The following is a 24,296-nucleotide window of genomic DNA, read 5'->3' as shown; positions in this document are numbered from 1 at the left end:
AACCTCTCGGCCACCGCGGCTGTTATAGGATTATGAAATTAATACCTTTGTTATTAACAGACAATGGAATTTCACCTAATATGATACCGGACATATTGAAACCAACTCTTTCTGAAGTCTTTCTGACCATATGAAGACTCAGTTTACTCAACAATGTTTGAATTATATCATATGAAGTAAAAATAGGTGTCATTGTTTCTACATCTATTGTACTAAATCTATAGCAGTCCTATGTTTTAACATAATGTTTTAAAGATAAAACCCAACAGGAACCATTCTATGTAAAATGCTGAACTCTAGCCAGAGTCAGTTGTTGTTTTGAAACAAATCTTAAACACACTTTGCACAGAAAAATCAATCATTGCATGTGGAGTTAATCAGCCTTCCACTTGCCCATAGAAGTTGGGATATCCTCTGTTTCATTCAAAAGATTGTAAATGATTTTGGAGCATTTTTTATGGAACAAAACAGGTTAAAAAATACAGGCATACATGGATTAAAAATTCCTTTGTTTGAATGTCTATCAATAGACAAAGTTTTCAGTGTTTTGAAATTACTGTTATAATGCTATTATATTTCATTACACATACTTTTTTGAGATTGTACGTGGTTTGAAATTTGTCTAAGGCTAAGAGATTACAATCGTCGTCAAAAAAATCTTGAATAACTTTAATCCTTTTCCATACCAGTCTTTGATAAAATATATTAGAATTGCACCACAGCGTAATATTCTGAAAATTGACTTTTATATTTGGAGGATTCTGATAAATCTTCCGTTGAAATTGACCAATGAAACGTTCAAAAACAAATATGTACCCCAAAAATCCAAAACAAATACAACAATATTAAGTTTGATACATGAAATGTTGGTAAACAACGAGAAACCGGAAGTAACCCTGCTGAACCGTTGCTTCTTCAGGAAAACGGAATATTTACATTGACACGAAAGGCACATTAATATAATTAAAAGAAAAACAAACTAACATTAAAGGCTAGGTAAAATCATGGCGTCTACATATTGAAATCGTGAGGTTGTTCACGTAAATATCATATGAATGCTTCTTTAATTTTGATTTAACCAAAACTGTCGAAGGTATGGTCATTACAATATTAATTATGAAATGTATTCTAAATACATATTTGATACCTGCTCTGATGAAATTTCAATGTCCTGCTTGAAATGTGAAGATAGCGAACAGTGATCAATCTCATAACTCGCATAAGCAATACAAAATAGAGAGTTGGGCAAACACGGACCCCTGGACACACCAGAGGTGGGATCAGGTGCCTAGGAGGAGTAAGCATCCCCTGTTGACCGGCCACACCCGCCGTGAACCCCATATCCTGATCAGGAAAACGGAGCCTGTAAATGATATCATACAAATTCCATGTTACGTTTGTCAGTTTCAAAACTATGTTCTTGTTTTGATTGTGTTCAACTGGAGACAAAATTCGAGGGAATAAAGGGAAATTTTAGTAGGCCGTTCATTCACTATGAATATAGTCCCCTATAATGTAGGTCCCTCAGACCCAATTTTAGCATTCAATGATACATCTATAAGTAAGAAGAAGTAATGTCACTCGATGTCCCACACGGTTCATAACTGACGAAAATACAGGCACATACCCGGTATGGTTTAAATTGTCTGAATGATGACAGGAATCCATTCTAAGTAAGCCAGAGGAGATTCAAAACCTGGACTGTAACCTAGTCAAATGCAAATCTACATTATCGTACCAAAGTTACTCCTGAAGGTAACTACAGCTATTAAGATTATCTGAAAAGTATAAACAGATTCAGGTGTCTTTCTTCATATTCCTACTTACCCCAAGGCGGTGTCTACTAGTTGCGAGTCATGTCCTAACATAAAGAAAGAATACCCTAGCTACATATATAAACGAACTACTCCTGTACAGAAAATTTAAAAGTATTCCGGTTAAAGACTGTAAAGTTTTTTTGAGTAACATCTTTGCTGCTAAAAATAACAAACTATGCAACTGATAGACTATTCAACTTATCCTTAAAGATTCTGATGTGTTGATTATCAGTGTAAATCACCAAACCCAGAAACCCAATACTTGATGTACGTCTGTATGGAATGTGAAGATAAGGAATAGGGATCAATCTCATAACTCCTATAAGAAATACCAATTAGATAGTTGGGCAAACACGGACCCCTGGACACACCAGAGGAGGGGCCAGGTGCATAGGAGGAGTAAGCATCCCCTGTCGACCGGTCACACCCGCCGTAAGCCCTATATCCTGATCAGGTTAACGGAGTTATCCGTAGTCAAAACCAGTGTGCCAAGTACGGCCTAACAATCGGTATGAAACACGTCAGACAGCATTTGATCCAATGTATGAAGCATGTAAAAATTCAAAATATAATAAACAAATACAGCTGCCGAGGTTGTTCATCTATTTCTCTATGTGATATACTGACTAAAACTAGAAACTACTTCTGTGGTCATTTTGTCTTATCTATTGTCCAGAAACTATCTGCATACATCAAAGACTGTCTCAATTTGTGATAATGGAATGGAAATAATCCCTCGCTGCAAACCGTTCTTTGAAGAAAGAACAAGAGTATGTGCAAATAAGTTTATTATCGTGCTCACTAATTTTGCAAGTAACATCTACACTCATACACACGCATGCACACAACAACACTCATACAAACAAAAACAACAAAACAATATAACAAAACAAAAACATATGAATTTACAGACGATTACACGTGTCCCCGACTAAAGCTAAAAGTTAAGTTATGTTGCCTTATGTAGGAAAACCAGCAGACTTGTCTCTTGAATTCGAAATAGGTTACACAGGATGGCGAAACAAAATACGTTGACTAAAGAGTTACCACACCTTACACAACAGTCGTTGGCTGTCTTCAGACACGTGGTGACACTTTCTTTGTCCATCACTCGCTCAACGTTTCTGTAGCCATAAACGTATTCCCTGTATTTGTATAGGTCGTTCTCCAAAGCTGTTCATCAAATATCTTAGAACTCCATGATATACATGTTGCGAGCACCTGCTCGAGCCATACAATAACACACACAGCTGGTCACCTATAATTACACAGTAACAGTCGGGGATTTTACATATACATTATATTCACTGAAAACTTGCATATGTCGTGTATATTGTGTGTAATACAAATAATTTAAAAAGAGTCACAAAATTTCCTAACGTAAACAAAAATAAACAGTTCACACCGCTGTCGAAATGCTCAAAATTGTGTTCTCACTTTCCACACAGGAACATCATTCGAACACCCGTACTAAATGTACATGCAATGCAGGCCCAGTAAACCACACAGGTAAAACTCTCGACCACACAGGTTTATCATTTTCACACATTGGGTGGACATACCTTCCCACTTCCACGGCCTGGTCAGAACTAACACGTAAGCATTTACAAACCGGTCTGACAGCCATGACCAGCTATCTGTAACGACTATATGGTGAGAACAATCTATGGAACGCCATAACAAGCATAATAAAACAAACTCAAATTGTGACAAAGACGCATCGAATTTTATACAAACATTGTGTACGTTTCCCGAACGTCTAATCGCCAAAAAAAACAACAACACAACAACACCAACATCTAATCATGTAAATTGTAAGGGGATTAAAGGCTATCTAAAGGAACACAGGTAGAACTTAACCGTATTTTACTTAGATAATGAAGAATTAATAAAGAAACAAAACATCTAAAATTAAATTGTATTAATGTTCTTTTCAATGCTTCACGTCTTTGTATTGCAAGAAAATAAAACACTGATTTGTTGCATGATTAAATGATGATTTTGTTTTAGATTATACCAAATTATGTTACGAAGAATTACCAGAATAACAAAACATTGTCAATTTTCCGTTTTTAATCGATCTGATGACGCATACAGATTTTACTTCTACACTTTGGGCAGTGGTGTTATATGACTTAAGGGAAACTATGAAAACAGTGAAATTAAAGAAAAATTGTGATTCAGTGCCAGAAATGAAATTTGTTCTGCGACTGAAAAATATAAATGTATATAAATCAGTGGCAGTGTCGGACGGTAAACAAATGCTAAAACATTTGTAAAACAATGCTTTAAATGAAAATAAATTGTGAAAGTTTCATGTCTAAACAGCGACCTATATGCTGAAATGAATGGTGTAAAATGAATGAATATGCATTGCATTATCAGTGCTTTTTGAAATGTATTGTGAATGCATGAAAATTATCAGTGGAATAAACTAAACATTCTTCCATTTATCTACCAATATAACTCTAGTCCGTTAAGACGTTACAAGCAGGTATACTAACATGGAATCCTTCCCTTTATCTACCAATATAACTCTAGTCCGTTAAGACGTTACAAGCAGGTATACTAACATGGAATCCTTCCCTTTATCTACCAATATAACTCTAGTCCGTTAAGACGTTACAAGCAGGTATACTGACATGGAATTGTATACATTAGCGATGACCAAATATTCAATGGTCACTTACAGACCTGCATCATATCACGTGATCAAGAGGATCCATTTATATTGGCTATTAGCATTAGGAGGGTTGCGGTTAGACAATGGAAAACTTTGTAATTATATAACCAGCTACATTAAAACCACAGCCCCTAAAAATTGGGGAAAATTACATAACATGCCACCTGCATGGCCAGCTGCAGGTATTACCAGACAATTGTCTAAAGCATTGACCAAACTAAATGATTACCAAAACAATTTACTAGGTATATTTACTCACTTTCATTTACCACCAAAAACCCTTATTAAAATTGGTATATCTATTTACTAATATACAATAATATACAATAAAACAGCATTCAACACATGAATGTAATTATTTATATAATTGTTTTATGCTTATTCATGCTGCACAATCTCCCCACAGCTCTGTTTGTGCTGAATAGGATCAATTAAAGCAACACTAATGCAGTGATGAAAAATGTCATTTATTGAAAATGAAGAAAATCGTGAAAAATATATAAATCATGATAAAATTAAAACAGAGCTGCGATAAGATTGTGCAGTATGAATAAGCATCAATGGAATTATATGCATTAGCAGGTGTGTAATAATTCTATATTGGACATTATTGTCTTACCTTCTTTCTCGGCCAGACAGGTCACGGAATCTCAGTGGTAGAGCGTTAGCTTTGTAACCGGAATCTCGTTTGTTCGAGCCCTGGTCATGTTATGGCCTCGTCAAACCTTAGAAGTGATTGCTTCTTCGCTAAATACGAGACATTTAGATGTGAAAATCACAGGTGTTTTGTATATCATAACAACGGAGATCCTTGTCGCGACAGGCGTTAACACAATAATTCAGAACCCTTACTGCTACGACCGTAAGCGCTAAGCATAGGTCTAAATTTGTGGTATTTCATCTACAGCTGATGACGTCTTTTAAATATGAGTGAACAATTCTCTATGGAACGTAGACCAAAAAAATCAATAAATCTATCTTTCTCGGCTGTACACTTAACGATGATTACTTCCATGACGGAATATTGAACCTATAAAAAGAAAAACTATAGAATTTGGAATTCTACTGGGAAAACAAAATTACGAAAATTGAGCTTCCCTTGGGCAAATTTTGAACACAAATTAATGGTGAATCAAGACCATTTATTTCTGATACATAAATATCTGCCTGATTTAATGATTTTCTTTTCAGAATGTTGTCAGCAAATATTAAAATGATGATGTTTTGAAAACGGAAAGTAACTTAAAAAGTCCCAGTACGGGGCATTTCTTTTGTTAGATTTTTGACTCATTATAACAACTGACTGCTATGCAATGAAATAATTAAAATCCCACCATGATACATCAATCTCCAAGTACATAGCAAAAGTAGAACCTCTATCCACTTTTCTTGACAACGTACTTATCCCGTTATTATTACAGTTCGTTATTTTTACATGGAAAGATAACTTTGATAGTATTGGTGAATGGTAGTAGAATTGTAAAGTTGAACTGATGAATTGAACTCATGAAAAGGTGAAGATAACTCATGTACTGATTATACTGAAAGATTAACATCCCTTCCACGATTTGAGGTTGAGGCGGAACTACTCAAGTTATTTTACTTGTTAATACGTGTCAGACAAATGTGAAGTAAACATTTTATCCGCCCCCTTCCACTTTCAAAATGATACAACATGCCAAAACTCATTATCTGATTGTTACTGCCCAAGTGTCTATTTTGTATTTCTTATAGGAGTTATGAGATTGACCAATGTTCGTTATCTTCAAATCTATATATTTTTAATTTTTAGGGTGAATAAAATTCTAAGATAAGCTGATTTAAAACTGTCTAATGTTGGGTAAGATTTTATAAATTCTGGCATAATATTCCACAACTGTCAACCGTAAATTGTAAAAGATAATGTGTCCTTGCCCTCTGGATACAGAATTAATTACTTGGACTTAATCTGGTAGAGCTATTGATATGTGATGATTAATAGTTATAGTGTATTAGGTCCATGTTTTCCAAACACAGATGTGATTTATAATTTAGAATATTCCAAGGACCTGATCGCCACTTTTGAATAGATATGGTCCAGTAGTATATAAGAGCCTGCAGTCGGGAAATCACTCAGTCTGATGTAAAACTTATACGGTACCAATTTTGATGCACCAGATTCGCATTTCGATAAATAATGTCAATGCTCAACCGAAATGTTTGAAATCCGAAATAACAATGAAGTTTTAGAGGTATTATAGGGGAAAATGGTGTGCCAAAAAAAGTGGAGTCAAATTCGTCTAAGGATAAGAGCTATGCGTGAGGGAGATAATCCTTAATTTTGAAATAAATTTCTAAATTTTATAACAGCAATTGAATATACATCCATATTTTCAAGCTAGTAACGAAGTACTTAGCTACCGGGCTGTAGAGACCCTCGGGGACTAACAGTCCACCAGCAGAGGTCTCGACCCAGGGGTCATAATGTAAAACTTATACGGTATCAATTTTGATGAACAGCTCTAGAAACAATTAGGAATATATAGGCCAAAAATAAAAATAAGAAATAGGCTAGGGAGAATAGGCATTAGTGGAAAGAGCTTAAGGAATTGCAGTGGGGTACTGGGTGCAATTATCCTGAATAAGGGTGAGGCACCCTGTACTTTCACTAAGCAAGTATCCCAGCCAGCGAACTACCCACTGTATATGATTAGAAACCCGAGATAAGTAACCCCGTACCAATTAACGCTCAGACAGAGAAATAATTTTTTTTATGTTAATGATAAATTAATAGGTCAAGTACAGTAAGAAGAAACTTATGAATACACGACCTCATCTCTTGTAAAGAACCCAGTAACACGTTACATATAATTTCGTGAACTATACTGAAAAAAACCAAACATCGAAATAATCGGGAGTTAAATTCTGTAAAACTTTGAAGAGAAGAATGATAGTTCTATATAAAACTAGTAGGATAGAAGCATCCACCTAAGATGCTGCATAATTTTTGTTGTAGGTGGATAAACATTTCTACTTAAACTAACTTTAGTAGCTCGCTTTTGAAGTTGATATACTTTGTCAACACTGTCCTTTTTTCATATTGCCCACACTGAATGAAATTTTACACAACGTCACTAGGTGCTACATTGAACATGTATGTCAACAAATATATAACCTAGCTGATTAGAATGAAATGCAACAAGCATGGAGTAAACTCGAGAGAGATATCATGCATTTTCGAGTCACTTTAAAACTTTCAATTTCCCATGAACACTAATTTTAGGAAGAAGTGAAACAAAGTTGCAATTCTATACAATCACAATATCAGACCCTGTCTATACGCTCGCTGCCTAACATGTCTTAGCCTAGATTCTCCAATTGTATAAAAACAACTCAGCATGGACATATCTAAAAACGTTTCTGTCTTTCAATTCTTTTTATAAATGTATAGAAATTTCTTTTTCAATCAATTGCTTTTATTCTCTATAGGGTAAATGTTATAAGCTTCATAATGGTCATTAGATGTCTCAACAATTAGAAACATGACAGCTGTTGATCACCTTACTTTGTTAGATTCAATAACAAAACTTGCTCCTTGTTGTTTTAGGAATCTGAATATGCAGACACATGTTCTTTTGACATCAATGATACTGACTTTGTCTAATGGATATCGTAAGTAAACACTATGTTATTTATATCTAACGTACAGTTAACTTTCTCGTTCGTACCACGGTCTAGTAAACCAATTGTTACTAATTAATACACTGTGTTAACACTCAAATCGAAACATGGGACATATCCTAGGAGGATATCCCGATCGTGTACAGGTCAGAGCTCCACTTACTCCCAATTAGTTTTCTTCCAATCTAATTAAAACCAGACTTCTTAGATCCGCGCCGTATACTCTGCGTAAGTTGATCTGACATAACCCGACTAGGGGTAATGTTCAGATGAACTTTATGTCAGTCAATCAGCGCGTCGGCTTTGAACTTGTCGGTGTTCACAATTCAAGGAAAATGGCTGCGATTGTTTGGTTTGAAAGAAAACACATCGCAGCTAGATGCAACGTCACAATGCACCGTTTACGTCGACTGGCGTTATGTTCCTCGCGTTATTTAAGTAAACCATCATGAAAACTATTCAAATCGTACCCATCCCTATTCATACATAAATCAGAATTCACAATTAATTTAATTTGGGTGTATTTCATATCGTACGTTTTGTTGTTTGTTGAATGGAATAGATTAGGCATTAGTGCGAAAGTTTAAAATTCGTTATGCAATGAATATACAATTTTACAGTGTGGAATAAACTTCTTGGGAGAGAGATTACAGCAATTTGTTTACGAATTGCCAGGAACCGCCTAAATAGCCATCATTGTCTGTATGGCGCAATCTGACTGGCTTATAGTTCTCATGAATATTCCAAGCGAAAGGTCATGCGGACATGACCCCCTATGGGGTTATGTCAGATCCTATTGTAACGATTGTGAGCGTATTCTAGGATCTGATTTTAATTAGATTGGTTTTCTTCATACAAGGTAGGGAATTTAAATCAAGTTTAACTAGTATTCGTTTGCTATGATAATAGTATATCAAGATGCAGTTGACATTTTGTAAATTTGCAGCATAATTATTGTTTTACTTGTGTTGGAAATAGAAATGTATTTCACTTCGTTTTATAATCAAACTTGACACCGAAATGTTGTGAAAACCCTATAAATTCAAGAAATAAATTTCAATTTTGATTAATTATGACGATACATTTAGTAGGTACATGTGGTATTACTTGTTCTGTGTAGAATTATGTTTCTGTGTGAACGTAATTTTGGAAATAAGTTATTATTTCTACAATCAGGTAGCAATAAAATATGTTTCTTTCAATTAAAAAGATCATATCTCAGAAAAAAGGGACCGAGCAGGCCACGGAAATAGACGGCTGTCATACACATGGAACTTGTCATTTATATCAATCCAGCAATGCAGTAGATGGGGATATCAACATGTGTACAAGGACAAAAAAAAAAAAATCGGTTTGAATTCTCCGGAGAAATCGACATGGTGGTACATTGACCTTAAGAATGTACTCAGCATCTACAGCACCAAAATACAGTTTAAAGACCATGGAGAACAATATGGTATTGGTTTTTATAGTTTAATGATTTGTGACTTGATATATAAATGTTTTCATTTTCCTTCGTGTCCAGTTCCCTAAAATAATCTCTTCCTTCTTAACTATCACTAAAAAAATGTTAATGAGATCCCTGATGGTCACCAATTAGAAATTCCTTCAATGTTTCTTAATTTCCTGGCGGCATGCTAAATTCAATCCTCGATTATATGCAGACATATCCTTACAATTTTTCTTTGTATTCAAACATTTAAATTGTACACCAGTAGTCCATTCTACCAAATTACAGAAACTACTCTACATGCAGGAAATTCGAAACGTTTTTGCAAAAGCATTTTTAATGAATAAAAAAAGTTTAATTTGTTATAGTTTACAAAGTAATGCAAATTTATTGGATGTGTACTTCGTATTAATGAAAGCGTTGATTAAAATACAATTCGTTATATGTTTTACATTGAGAACGAAAACAACCCTGATAAATATAACCTTTTAGAAATTCTACAATTACTTGTAACTGGAAGTCAATAGTCAGATTTTTAATGAAATGATATTGTTTGAAAAATCTAACGTGTTTGTGATAAAAGTGAATACTAGTATAACGTACATTAATCAATCTCATAAATCTCATAAGGAATACAAAGTTAAGGGTATGGCAAACGCGGACCTCTAAACACAGAGTTGGGATCAGTTGCCTAGAAGTAAGCATCTCCTGTTGACCGGTTACACCCTTCATCTTGATCAGGTAAACTGATGATCAGTAATCTCGACTGCGATTTGACTCGGCTGAATATTTGGACTGACACCTTCACCAAATCTCGGAGCAGTCCTTCATAATTAATGTCTGGTCTACATCCAACTTCTGCCTGTTCTAGCAATTAAGTTGAACCTGGATGGCATTGCCGCTTGCTTCAAATATTAAACCAACTCTGTATCACTGCTGCATTACCTACTGTCTAGTGTGTAAAGCAAAATGTCAGGGAGCTTTCATGTGAATATAAGCTTTTTTGGTTAAGTGGTTCTTGAGAAGATTTCCCCCATACATTTGTTTTTAAAATTTTAACCCACTATTGTGGCCTCATCGTACCTCCGACGGGCCATGATTTTTACAAACTTGAATTTGCACTATGTCAGGAACCTTTCATGTAAATAAATATTTTCCTGACCCAGTGGTTTTTGTGAAAAAGAGTTTGAAGGATTTTCCCTATATATTTGCATGGAAAACTTTTATCCTCCATCCTACCTCGTGGGACCATTATTTTAATAAAGGTGAATTTGCTCGATGGCAGGAAGCTTTCATATGAATTTCAGCTCTTCTGACCCAGTGGTTCTTTAAAAGAAGATTTTCAAATGGTCGGACCCTATTTTGCATTTTTGTGATTATCTCCCCTTTGAAGGCATGTTTCTTCATTTGAACAAACCTGAATACCCTTCACCTAATGATGCTTTGTGCCAAGTTTGGTTTTGGTTGAACTTGGTCAAGTGGCTCTGGAGAAGAATAAAATGTGAAAAGTTGACGACAACGACGACAGACAACGGACAAATTTCGATCAGAAAATGACTATAGGGACACTTCAATTTCGGGAGATAAAAAATTGTGCTATGAAAGTCAGCCTTTGAACAGAAAAAGTGATAGATTTTATCATGAAAGTTACATACCTAGACGTTAAGTAATACAGTATTGATAGTGATAAAGATTTGGTTTAATGGTCAAATAACTTACCTGAAGCAAGCAGCAATGTCACATAGGTGCACATTAATTGGTAGAACCGACCGAAGGTGAGTGAATTGTATAGGACTGCTCCGAGATTCGGCAAAGGCGTCACAGTCCAAATATCCAGCTAACCGAATCTCGGTCGAGATTAAGTAATTAGTAGTTAAAATCAGTATGTGAAGTGGTATGAAACTTTACCCAATGGCAAGTTGTATTGGTCGATTGTATCGTTATAACGACCATAAAATTTGCGAAATGCTGACACCAAACGATACTTTTGAAACCCCGGCCCTGTAGTATCAATTTAATGGTCAGTAGCCTGTCTTGATTCAAAAGCTGATTATTCGCAGCACAAGCTCTATTTCATATCGAATCCGTTAAGAGATATGAAAACCATATACAGGTGATAATGGAATAATCCCCATCAACTAATGCAAGGTGAAGATAACGAACAGTGATCAATCTCATAACTCCTATAAGCAATACAAAATAGATAGTTTGGCAAACACGGACCCCTGGACACACCAGAGGTGAGATCAGGTGCCTAGGAGGAGTAAGCATCCCCTGTTGACCGGTCATACCCGCCGTGAGCCCTATATCCTGATCAGGTAAACGGAGTTATCCGCAGTCAAAATCAGTGTGCCAAGAACGGCCTAACAATAGGTATGAAACACGTCAGACAGCATTTGACCCAATGCGAGGTTGTACTGACAAACTAGATCGTTATAACGACCATAGAACTTGCGAAATGCTGACTTCAATCGAGACTGTTGAAACCCCTGTACCATCAACTTGTTTGTCAGTAGCTTACCTCGATTTAAAAACTGACTATACCCAGAACAAACTCTTGCATATCGAATCAGTTGAGATATATAAACACCATATGCAGGTGATAATGGAATATTGCTACATAAATGTGGGAAGTTGACGATGGAGAAGGTGAAATCATCCCGATTGTCATACAGTTGAGTTGTTAGTTTGCCGTTAATGTCTACTTTCAATAAAATATCTAAGTATGAAGCAGAAGTGGACGACTCTGTGGTGTCCTTTATTTCGAGCTCACAGGGATATATCAAATCGACATATGAATGAAAGCTATCATTGTTAATAGACAAAACGTCATCGATATATCTAAAAGTCGAATTGAAGGTCACAGCGAGATATTTTTTCTTCTCATGTAGAAGTTTTTGAATAAATTCTGCTTCATATGAATATAAAAACAGGTCAGCTAACAAAGGAGCACAATTCGTGCCCATGGGAATTTCAACAGTCTGTTGGAAGAGTATTATCATTAATATTACCGTATAGCGGTAGGGTTTTTCCCCGTTTTTTAGCGGAATACATTTTGGTGGATAAGAAAGAGTTATATCTCTTGCATATTTGGCGAGTGGAATTTGGCGGAAAACCATGCGCGGATCTAGGGGGGGGGGGGTGTCGGGGGATCCGGACCCCCTCCCTGGAATTTGTAAAGATAACAAATTACAATATAACGATTTATAAGAAATATGAGTTGACTGTTATTATATTATAAATATTTTTGAATTAACTTTCTTAGTATTGTAATGTCATTATGAGGTTGGAATCAAATCACAAATGTTATTCGAATTAATAGAATTCTCTCACAGTAATCCGATTATCATTTCCTTCCAATTTTAACACTTGCTTAGTAATAGATGCAAAAGATATCATGGGTGAAAGGGATTTTGATCTTTTACATGCCTCTTTACTGAAAGCAGCAGCAAAAGGTTGGCAAGCCTTGCAGCTCAGTGTATCTTTAAGATACGCAAGTTGCAAGAAAGACTACACCTATGATCTGAGTGTAATGAAGTCCGATATATTGCCCAGAGATGGTAATCTGGACAAAATTGCCGAGGCGCTTTATCCAGAAGATGGCCCAGTATATATTTGTCCTGTGAAAGTGTACGGGGATGGCAATTGCTTCTATAAAGCCCTCTCTAAAGCCATTTTTTGGTTATGAAGAGAGATATATCGAACTTCGTGTCATGACCGTATTAGAACTTGTAAAAAATTCGAGAAAGTATGCGTCACAGGCAACTTACGACAAGATGTGTTCTCATCCCACAAGTGTACAATATGTTGTGGATACGTCAGTATCGGACAGATCACTTGTACCGGGGAATTTTCTCAAGTCGATTCAGAATGAAACTCTAAATTCAATCAAATCAGGGGAATATTGTTCTTTGATTCATTTTTTTGCAGTGACAAATGCCCTGGATCATCCAATATATAGCATTTATCCAACAATACAAAATGTTGCTGTAAACAGACAGTTTCTTCATCAAGAAATAAAGCCATTTGTAGATGAAAAGGTACGTCAGGGTTCCCCCATCTACATCATGTGGTCACACACTGAAAATAGCAACCCAAACAATTGGTCACCAAATCATTTTGTGGTTTGTTTCCCAGTTTTACCTACTGAATCCAATGAAATGAAGGAGCCTGTCCATAAAAAGTCAAAACTTTGCATTGAGTTAGATGATACCCCGGAAATCACCATGGACTCACAAAATGAAAAGACGGATATTAAATCTGATGACAATGAATTTATTAAGACAACAGAACATGATAAAGATAAAACATCTTTTGACGATTCGGATTTTTCTGATTTTGGTAAAATTGTAACAGGTGCAATAAAGTTGAACACAATGTCCTCAGCTGAAAAGATGAGTTATATTCAGAATCAACCCTTGCCAGACGATGTCGCCAAGTTAAAAACAGGTCGTGCTCAAACAACGAATACGGGTGAACTCAAAAAGACTTTTTCATTTCAATCTTCTTGGATGAATCAGTTTTCATGGTTGACCTTCAGCAAACTGTTAAATGGCGGTCTGTGTAAGTTTTGTGTCATGTTCCCTTAGTCAGATGTCCAACATCAAAATACATTTGTTACGCAACCTTTTACTGCGCATAAGAAAGGCCTTAGAAAAACATCTGCCCTTTTAAAGCATCAAAATTCAGAACACCAGAAGAGTGCCAAATATGTTTATCACACAACCAAGATGACATCCGAAGTGTCATCTTCGTCTCTTCCGTATAAACTCAATCAGCAAAATCAGGCACAGTATCAGCACAACATAAAGTTTCTTGAGAAAATAGTAGATGCGATCATTCTTTGTGGGAAACAAAATATTCCTCTCCGAGGACACAGAGATGATACCACAAGTGATTCCTCAAATAAAGTTAATTTCCTGGCAATATTACAGCTGTTGGCAAAGCATGATGAGCAGTTCTGGTTTCATCTACAAAAAGCAAAAAGAATGCCTTATATACCAGCAAAACCATTCAGAATGATGTTATCCGACTCATTGGAAATCACATCACAGGTAAATTTTGAAGGGTTTACAAGGGAGGGTTTTTTATTCCATCATAGCCGATGAGGTAACTGACAAGTACGCTAACAAAGAAGTTTTAGTCTTGTGTCTCAGATTTCTAGATACTAGAGAACACCCTGCCATCATTAAGGAGGAATTTCTTGAATTGCAAATATAGGCAGAACTACTGGGGAAGCAGTTGCTGCTAAACGTATTGAAATCCTCCGCTTGCTTGCAATTCCGATTGAGAACATGCGAGGGCAAGCATACGATGGTGCAGCAGCAATGACATCGGAAAAACGGGGGTGTCAGGGACGAATCAAGTCTCTAAACCAATTAGCTTTGTACACACACTGTCGGAGTCACGTATTGAATCTGAGCATCGCTTCAGCCTGCAAATTACCCCTTGCGAGGAATATGATAGATGTCCTTAATTCAGTCTTTATTTTCTTTGACAGTTCCCCTAAACGACAAGGGTTTTTTGAGACTATTATAGAAAATGATGGGTCTGTAGATTTTTCCAGAAAGTAACTAGTTGGACTCTGTAAGACTAGGTGGGTTGAGCGTCATATCTGCTTTGATGTGTTCAACACTATGAACAAGTTCGTCATCAAATATCTGCAGCACATTCTCAATCAAAACCTTGAAAGTACCAGTGAAGACTGGTCTTGGGATAGACATACTAAAGTGACCGCACAGGGGCTTTTGGCTTCGATGACGTCCTTCTCTGTGTTGATAACATTTGTGTTTGTAAGGTATGTCCTAGATACAATAAAGCCTTTGACTCTCAAACTTCAGAAAAGAGATATTGACATTTTCACTGCAAGTAAGTTAATTGAGGAACATGTGGATAGGATCAAAGAAATTCGTAGAGCGGTAGATACCGAATTGGAGTCTTGCTTTGAAGATGCAAAACAAATTGCAGACGACCTTGATATAGTGATTAAAACCCCAAGGGTTTGCTCCCAGCACCAACACAGAGAAAATGTCCCCACAAGTAATCCAAGAGATTATTATAGATCTGTCGTGGCCATTCCATTTCTGGACCTTTTCCTCAGTGAATTAGATACGGGGTTTCAGAAAGAAGATCTGGCGGCATATTAGATATGCTCTTTGTGGCCTGTCAATGTGACAAATATTTCACACGAGGAATTGTCCAAACTTGCCTCAGAACTAATATTTTGGGGGAGCGACCTGCCTTGTCTTTCTGTAAAGGACTTGGAGAAAGAACTCAGAGATTGGAGACGTTATTGTGTTAACATGACCAAAGAAACTTCAGACAAGCTCTGCAATCTGCTCAATCTTTTCAACTTTGTAGATGGGGACGTTTTCCCGAACGTGAAAATTCTTCACATTGGATGTGTTTTACCTATCACAACATGTGAGGCCGAAAGATCCTTTTCTGGATTAGACGCATCAAGAGTTACATGCGCAGTACTATGCAAGAGGACAGATTGACTGGGCTTGCACTAATGCATCTTCACCATTCATTAGAAATTGACCAAAAGGAAATTGTACAATCACTTATCAGGCAAGGAAAACGAAGATTATTTCAGTCAAGTCTCTATAGCTAAATAACACTTCCTACCAGAAAACAACAATACACGACAAAAAGGTCGCCCACATGGTGCAGTGGTAATATAGAGCGTTTACTTCGAGAGTTAGAAAATAAAGGGTTGAACATTATATCACGGGTTCGATTTTGTGAAAAGGTTCGACCCCCTCCCCCCCCCCCCCGGAAAAAATTTCTGGATCCGTGCCTGGAAAGCTTTTTATCCACTAAATTAAGTCACATATATCACCCCGGAGAAAAAAAACTGCTATACGATATCAAGGACTCCATAGGACTCTTTTTTTCCTTTTTTTTATTTTTACAAATTTTGTAACAATGATAGTGCTAAAATTACTCATTTGATTTTCATGAAACTTTCAGATATCATTAAACATAACATGAAATTTATTTTTAAAAAGTTGACGTTTTTCTGATTCTTAACACATTTTGTGCACGCAACTCCTCCAAAATTGATGATGGTAGGTAACTGAAACGACTATGGTACACAGTTCAATGTTCAAGCAGGAGTCACGCCTCACCGGATAAAGCTAACGAACTAAATTGTCAATCTTTTAGTCTCCGTTTCTTTGCATTTCGTGTCCGTTTCTTTTTCAGGCCAATGCGTTCCTTTTCTGGCGAAGTTCGGTCTATTCAGTGGAAAGTTTAAAGCATGTTAAAAACTTGAAATGGACACCACCGGACTATGAATTCCGTATAGTGTGCGGTACCTATTCATGCGGTATTTAATTTTCAATCTCTACCCAGAGTTATCGTTCCTTACACTCACATATATGCGTATGTGAGAGCAAGGAACGACAACCCTGGGTAGATATTGTTACTTGTCCAGTTCGTATTCGTATAGCGGACATGCAGCGGGTCAGCTAAATATGTAATGGAGACCAACCGCATGTTTACGATCAAAAAACGCATGAAACTGGTAAATAACGTTTGTCAAACATTACAATGTCCACGGGACAGGTGTTGTATAGTAGTCTTTCCTTCTATTAATGCCTCCCCCCAGAGAGATGGCTCTATAGTAGTTTTTCTCCCCGGAAATATGGCTTTATAGCAGATTTCCCCCACAAAAATGTGGCTATATAGTAGGATTCCCCCTTTTATAGATTTATCCCCCTCTTCTCAGTCCGATTACCTTTACGGTGGATCTTTCCCATGCATATTATGAGATACTTTTATTCTAAATATTCTAAATGGAGAGGTAATTTGATTTGCTTCGTGCGGTAACAACTTCTCAATAACTGCTGGGCCAATCTTTACCACATTTGATATGTAGCATCTATAAGAGAAGGTAATGATGACCCTGCAACCTCTACCAAAATTGTAAATTTCATGACCCCCGGAGCAGGGGCCAATAACAGACACACTGAGTAAATAGTAATGGTGGGCAAGGGATCCTCTACAAAATCTGTAAATTCCATGGTCCCTGGGACAGGGGCTGTAGTAATGCCTGGTTGCAGGGGGAGGCCGGCTAAAATGCTTGTGTAGTTAAAATATCTTTAGTATCTACAAATTTAAGATATTTCGTTATTCTGAATGAGATTAAACACATATACAGAAAGACCATAGGTTATCTAATGAAATTGTTTATTTTGTAAACCAGTATGATTCTTTTTGCTTATATCTGATTTTTCAGAGTTGATTGATCGTAAATGAGTTTGTGATTCTAGCACTTTACGATCCGATTTTACAAACGTTTCTAGTTCCACGACATGTCTTATTGCAGCCCTTGCATAGGATGACTAAAACCCGGAATAATATTTTTCTTGGTCCTACTTCGATGATCATTAAACAAACCATGAGCTAATAGTGAAAAGTTATCAGACTAATTAATACGACAAATCACAAATATAACTTATATATAAATACAAATATATATATATATATATATATATATATATATATATATATATATATATATAAGCAATATATGTAGTTTTTCTTATTAATCTCTGTTGATATTGGCCACATTATGTAATTCTTTTCGTTTGTCCTGAGGAAGGGACTGGTCGTCCCGAAAATTTGACAATCTGGTTGTTTGTGTCGTTGGTCATTTTAGTGCTCTGTATATATATATATATATATATATATATATATATATATATATATATATATATAATTATAATCCAAATAGAAAGAGTTGATATCACACATATATTTATATCTAGAATAAAACGCACTTATCTTCAACTTATATAACTGTTTGATATCTTAAACTGATAATTGCAGTCATGAGACAAAGAGGACGTTTTGCTGGTTTTTCACTCTATGTGTCAAACACAACTATAAAGGAAGATGGGTATCTATGTTACAAGAACAGACAGGAGTTACCGACCTTGGATTTCAACACAACTTGTGTTAAACATGGACGTTACGTTATATTTTATAATGAAAGACCTGGCGGAACGACTTATCCTACTGGATATCAAACACAGACAGTTTACACTGAATTGTGTGAAGTAACTGTAACAGGTAAATGTAACACTGTGCTATAATACAATTAAAATACGTTTGATGCAGTATGATAAATTAGGTGCTATATTTTCTCTATATTACATCCTTAGGTTGTAAAGAATCCGGTGTGTATGGATATAACTGTGATATACCCTGCCCAAACAACTGTCAGGAATCGAGATGTGACATTGTCAACGGAACGTGTTTGGATTGTACTTCAGGATGGATGGGAGAGTTTTGTAACACGTGTAAGACTACGTTTGTTATACCATTCAAATATTATTGATAATTTAATGTCTATACATTTAATATAAAATGAGATGCGACAAGTGTAAGATGTTACAAATGTAAGAGTACGGTGGAAACCTTATTCCTATATGATTAACACTCTAATGCAAACGAGTTTAATTGAAAATAGGACATAAAACCGAAAAGTGTATCAATATAATGAAGTTTTTTGTAGCATGTCCAGCTGGATATTACGGTCTACAATGTAGATCTACGTGTACTGGACACTGCAGAGACAACCTGTCCTGTAATCACACCACTGGACAATGTGACTATGGATGTGGTAATGGATGGACAGGAACACATTGTAACACACGTAAGTCATTTGTTGTTATCTTAAAGTGTAAAGTATCCACGTTTACTAACCGTTGTGGAATATTTGGTGGTTAAATATCAATACATTTTAAATTTGATGAATACGACAAGAAAGTAGCAATGAATATGAAACGGAAATTTGAATCTTTGTTAAAAGTAATAAATTTTTCGATGGAATCATATTTTACCAGAGTGTCCAGCAGATTCACACGGTCCGGATTGTGTGTATAACTGTAGTGGGCAGTGTCTGAGTTACCTCCCCTGTAACAGAACAACAGGGAGATGTGATGGAGGCTGTAATCCAGGATATGCCGGGGAACTCTGCGACAAAGGTGAGATGTTTGAATTGTTTTTTAGAAGCTTTCTTGTACATTCTGATCATTCATGTAAATGTTTTGTTTCTCTACTGGGTTCTTTTCTATCATAACATTAATAACTTCTCAAATATATATTCAACTCCGATTGTAATTTATCACTTTTAATACAATTATTGCATAGGCAGGTTAATAATTTGAAATCTTATCATTAAATGATTTTGTATTTACATATCGCAATACTCTGCACTCTGTTAAGAATATTTTTGATATTAAGACATTATAAATAATTATGTTTTACATTTATAGTCTGTTCAGTTGGTCGGTACGGATTGAATTGTTCAGAGAACTGCAGTTCCCGTTGTCGATCTGAAAGTAATCATTGTAACCATATAGACGGACATTGTGAACATGGATGTGACGATGGATTCCAAGGAAGTAAATGTGAAGAAAGTAGGTATCCAGTTTTTAATGATCAAAATAATCCTAATTTATTCATTTTTGTATTATTGAGTGAATTGATTTTGCCAGGTTTTGTAACTGGTATGTTGTATTTTTGTTGGATCAGTTTAATTCTGTTTGCACGAATAAGACGCAGTTGAAAACAAACCTCATAGACAAAATGGAGTGATACGGGATTTTCAAAATAAAGGAAATTTTGAAATATAAAGTAATTCCACCCTCCTGTGATGTCATCAGACTTTGCAAAATCAATGATTTATTTAGATTTATGCATATTACGCTGATAAATTTAGTTGGAGTCTTTACCGATAGTTATTGTAAAAAATCTTGTTAAAACTAAACTATTTCAAAAGCCTAAGTTTTAGATGAATAATCAATGATATGTTCCAAAATATTAAATCCAAGGGCAATAACTCTGTTTCATGAAATTGTTATGAATACTATAATATCGTTCAAACCAGTTTTTGTGAAATTTTGATAATGTTGTTGAAGGAAAGTTGCAATTTTCTGACGGTGATATATGATTCTGTTATGTGTATCTTGCATCTTAAAAAGTGTGATGACCTATGTATTTTATTTGATAATTTATTAGTTTTAACTCTAATGAATGGAAATAAATATGTGTTTAAAACTTGTATCAGATAAAACTGCGAGTAAGGAGTTACCTTAATCATCTGCATACGGTTATAATTTATTACTTCAACGGACTGAATAGGGGAGAGCATGATCTTGGCATCATCAATATTTAAACCGTGAAGGGCTATTAAGAAATAGCTTCATGTTACAGGGGTTTTAACAGTCTTGTTTAACATCATCATTATAAAAATTCGATCGTTTTTATAATGGTCTTATTTGAAGATATAGTTTCTCAATGGATCGAATGACCTGTGGTTTGTTTTATACCAATTGTTAAGGCGTTTAATACTTATTTTGACTACATAGTACGCCGTTTACCTAATCAAGATAGATGACTCACGGTGGGTGTGACCGATCAACAGGGAATTAATCCCTTTAGGCATCTGATCCCACCTCAAATGGATCCAGGGATCCGTGTTTCCCTGCTTTAAATTTTGTATTTCTTTATTGGATTTAGGATATTGATCATTCACTATTTATTATCTTCACGTTTATCATTGATTGGTTTTCATGTTTTACAGACATGTAAAGTGTGTATTGTCCAGGATTTAGAAAATATATCGTAAAATCACTGTAATTTATCTTCACTTTGACACACACACACACACACACACACACACACACACACACACACACACACACACACACACACACACACACACACACACACATATATATATATATATATACGCACACACACGGATTTATATACATGCACATTCATGGAAAATATAATGTTCCAACCAATAGATCATTTATGGCAACCATTGGCTGGGTCAGTTTATGTTGGGATATTTTAAAAATTTCTTGTCCATATTCCAAATTTGCATTACTTTAAATATTGTTGTAAGTTATAGTCTATTCATATCTTGATTTCAAATATATTACACATCATTAATATGATTTTAATATTATTCTGTTTATATCGAAAAACAAAACTACGCTAAGTATAATTTCATGTACGACTAAGTAAGATAAGATAACGTTTTGTTAAGTTTTGTTGTATTGTATGTATAAAAGATGGTAAAGTCTTGTTACACCACTTTTATAAAGCTTTATCCCTCTTCCCCTTCATAAACATTCAAAATATTATTTTAATGTATATGATCTATCTCGTAAAATTCAGTAAGTGAAAATAATACAATGATTATTTTTTGTCTATTCTAGTAAAGGTTTTCAAGTTTTGAAATAATAATCATTACTGTCCTTTGCTCTTTTCTTAATTTCAGTTTGTGATGATGGCTGGTATGGAGAAAACTGCTCTGCACGATGTAACGAGAACTGTGTCAACCAGTCATGTGACCAAATCACAGGCAGCTGTAGACACGGATGTAAACCGGGATGGAGGACTCCCAACTGCGAAAAGAGTAATTTTAGATATGAGATTTCTTACAATTATGTTGTATAATATTTACATGCTCCGTATTTCTTTAAATCTTAATGGTTTCAAATGACAATGTTTGCATCGTGTAATTTTTGAAATATGAAAACCAAATAATTGAAACTGAAAAGAATAAACATATTTCCGGTTCAGATATCTTAAATACTTCTAAACTATTTCATAGATTGCATTGATATAATCAGGATCAATTTTTTTACGAATTAGATACAAACTTCAAATTAATAATATGATTGGAATCATTAAGCTTGATATAAAAAGAAAAGAAAATACAGACATGCAGGTACTTTAATGTTCGTGGATAATTGGATCTATTTCTGCAAGTTACATACATGTATACAAATAGAAAACAATATATATACTTGCAATGTGTAGAAGATGAATGGTGTGGCGCGGAAAATACTTTTTCATGGAAATGTCCGTTTTTGAAACACATTTATCTACGCATAACATTTATGTTTATTAGTAAAATCTCGAGCGATAAATAAACCATTTCATAATGTTTCCCTCTAATATTCTTCTAGAATGCTCAGTAGTAACATATGGGAAAGGTTGTGGAAATCACTGCAGCAGTCATTGTAGAAACATGACATGTAATCACATCACTGGATCTTGTCTGGAGGGCTGTACACCAGGATACTTAGGACGGCTCTGCAACAAACGTATGTAGTCTCTTGAGAATAACCAAACGCACTAGTTATGGATGAAAGGTGAAGATAATGAACAGTGATATCAAGCTATATACAAGTTCTTGTGTGTAGATTCAGACATACATAGAGTTCGATTTCTATTTAATCCTGATCATATGCACAAGCGCCAAGGAGCAGCTATCTATAATCGGCTGAGTTATGAGATTGGCCAAAAACAAAGCATTAGTTAATCCAAGTAAACGCAATCTAATTAAAATTAGACTTCTTAGATCCGCGCTGTATACTCCGCGTAAGAAGATCTGACATAACCCGAGTAGGGGTCATGTTCATGTGAATTTTATTTTAACCAATCAGCGCGCCGCCTATGAAATCGTCGGTGTTCACAATTCAAGGAGAATGATTGTTTGGTTTGAAAGAAAACACATCGCAGCTAGATGTGACGTCATAATGCACCGTTTACATGATTGAATGTTGTTTAATGTCCCTCTCGAGAATATTTCACTCATATGGAGACGTCACCATTGCCGGTGAAGGCCTGCGAAATTTAGGCCTATGCACGGTGCTTACGGCCCTTGAACAGGGGGGATCTTTATCGTGCCACACCTGCTGTTACACAGGACCTCGGTTTTTGCGCTCTCATCCGAAGGACCGCCCCATTTAGTCGCCTCTTACGACAAGCAAGGGGTACTGAGGACCTATTCTAACCCGGATCCCCACGGGATTTCAACTGGCGTTATATTCCTCGTGTTAATTAAGTAAACCATATTGACAACTATTCAAATCGTACCTATCTCTATTCATACATAAATCACAATTCACATTTGGATTAATTTTGGTGTATTTTATGTCGAACGTTTTGTTGTTTGTATGAACGGAATAGATTAGGCATTATTGCGAAAATTGAAAATTCCTTGTGTAAGAATATACATTGTTTTAGTGTGGGATAAACTTCGTGGGAGAGAGATTACTGCAATGTGTTTACGAATTGCCGGGAACCGCCTAGATATACATCACTGTATACATGTATGACGCAATCTGACTGGCTGATAGTTCTTATGAATATTCCAAGCGAAACGTCATGCGGACGTTACCCCTATGGGGTTATGTCAGATCATACTGTAGCGATTGTGAGCGTATCTTATAATTTGTGATTGGCACATTCCTTCCTGGATAATACCACTTCATCTAACAATATTTCTTGAAATAGTTTCAATATATTAGAATATAAATTTCTATGCTTAAAATAATTGATTGTATATTGTTTAACGTCCCTCTCAAGAATCTTTCACTCATATTGAGACGTCACCATTAACAGTGAAGGGCGGCAAAACTTAATCCTATGCTCGGCGCTTACGGTCTTTGTCCAGGAAACGATCTTTATCGTACCACATAGAGGATGCTTACTCCTCCTAGGCACCTGATCCCACCTCTGGTATGTCCAGGAGTCTGTGTTTGACCAACTATCTATTTTGTATTGCTTATAGGAGTTATAGTCTAGTCAATCTAGCAAATCACCTGAAAGTAATTGCAACAGAAACAAACTCGATGGAATTAAATAA

The 24,296-nt window shown here is 35.7% G+C and overlaps 1 protein-coding gene and 1 long non-coding RNA gene across 2 annotated transcripts in view; one reads left to right on the top strand and one right to left on the bottom strand.

Moving 5' to 3' along the window:
• The window catches only part of LOC125682903 (multiple epidermal growth factor-like domains protein 11), a 78,989-nt gene that overhangs the window by 46,614 nt on the left and 8,079 nt on the right, over positions 1-24,296 (top strand). The window contains exons 7-9 of the mRNA XM_056163858.1: positions 19,900-20,043; positions 21,918-22,055; positions 22,612-22,749. Coding sequence (XP_056019833.1) covers positions 19,900-20,043; positions 21,918-22,055; positions 22,612-22,749 — 420 coding nt within the window. The remainder of the gene's footprint in view (positions 1-19,899; positions 20,044-21,917; positions 22,056-22,611; positions 22,750-24,296) is intronic.
• LOC130054370 (uncharacterized) lies at positions 2,589-3,358 on the bottom strand. Its single transcript, XR_008802680.1, has 2 exons — positions 3,223-3,358; positions 2,589-3,075 (listed from the first exon to the last, which is right to left on the bottom strand). It is a non-coding gene; the product is annotated as an uncharacterized LOC130054370 (long non-coding RNA).

The sequence above is a fragment of the Ostrea edulis genome, chromosome 4 (genome assembly GCF_947568905.1).
Source record: "Ostrea edulis chromosome 4, xbOstEdul1.1, whole genome shotgun sequence".
NCBI classification, from domain to species: Eukaryota; Metazoa; Mollusca; class Bivalvia; order Ostreida; family Ostreidae; genus Ostrea; species Ostrea edulis.
Note: the sequence above shows the minus strand (reverse complement) of the source record. Positions and strands in the feature narration are given on the sequence as shown.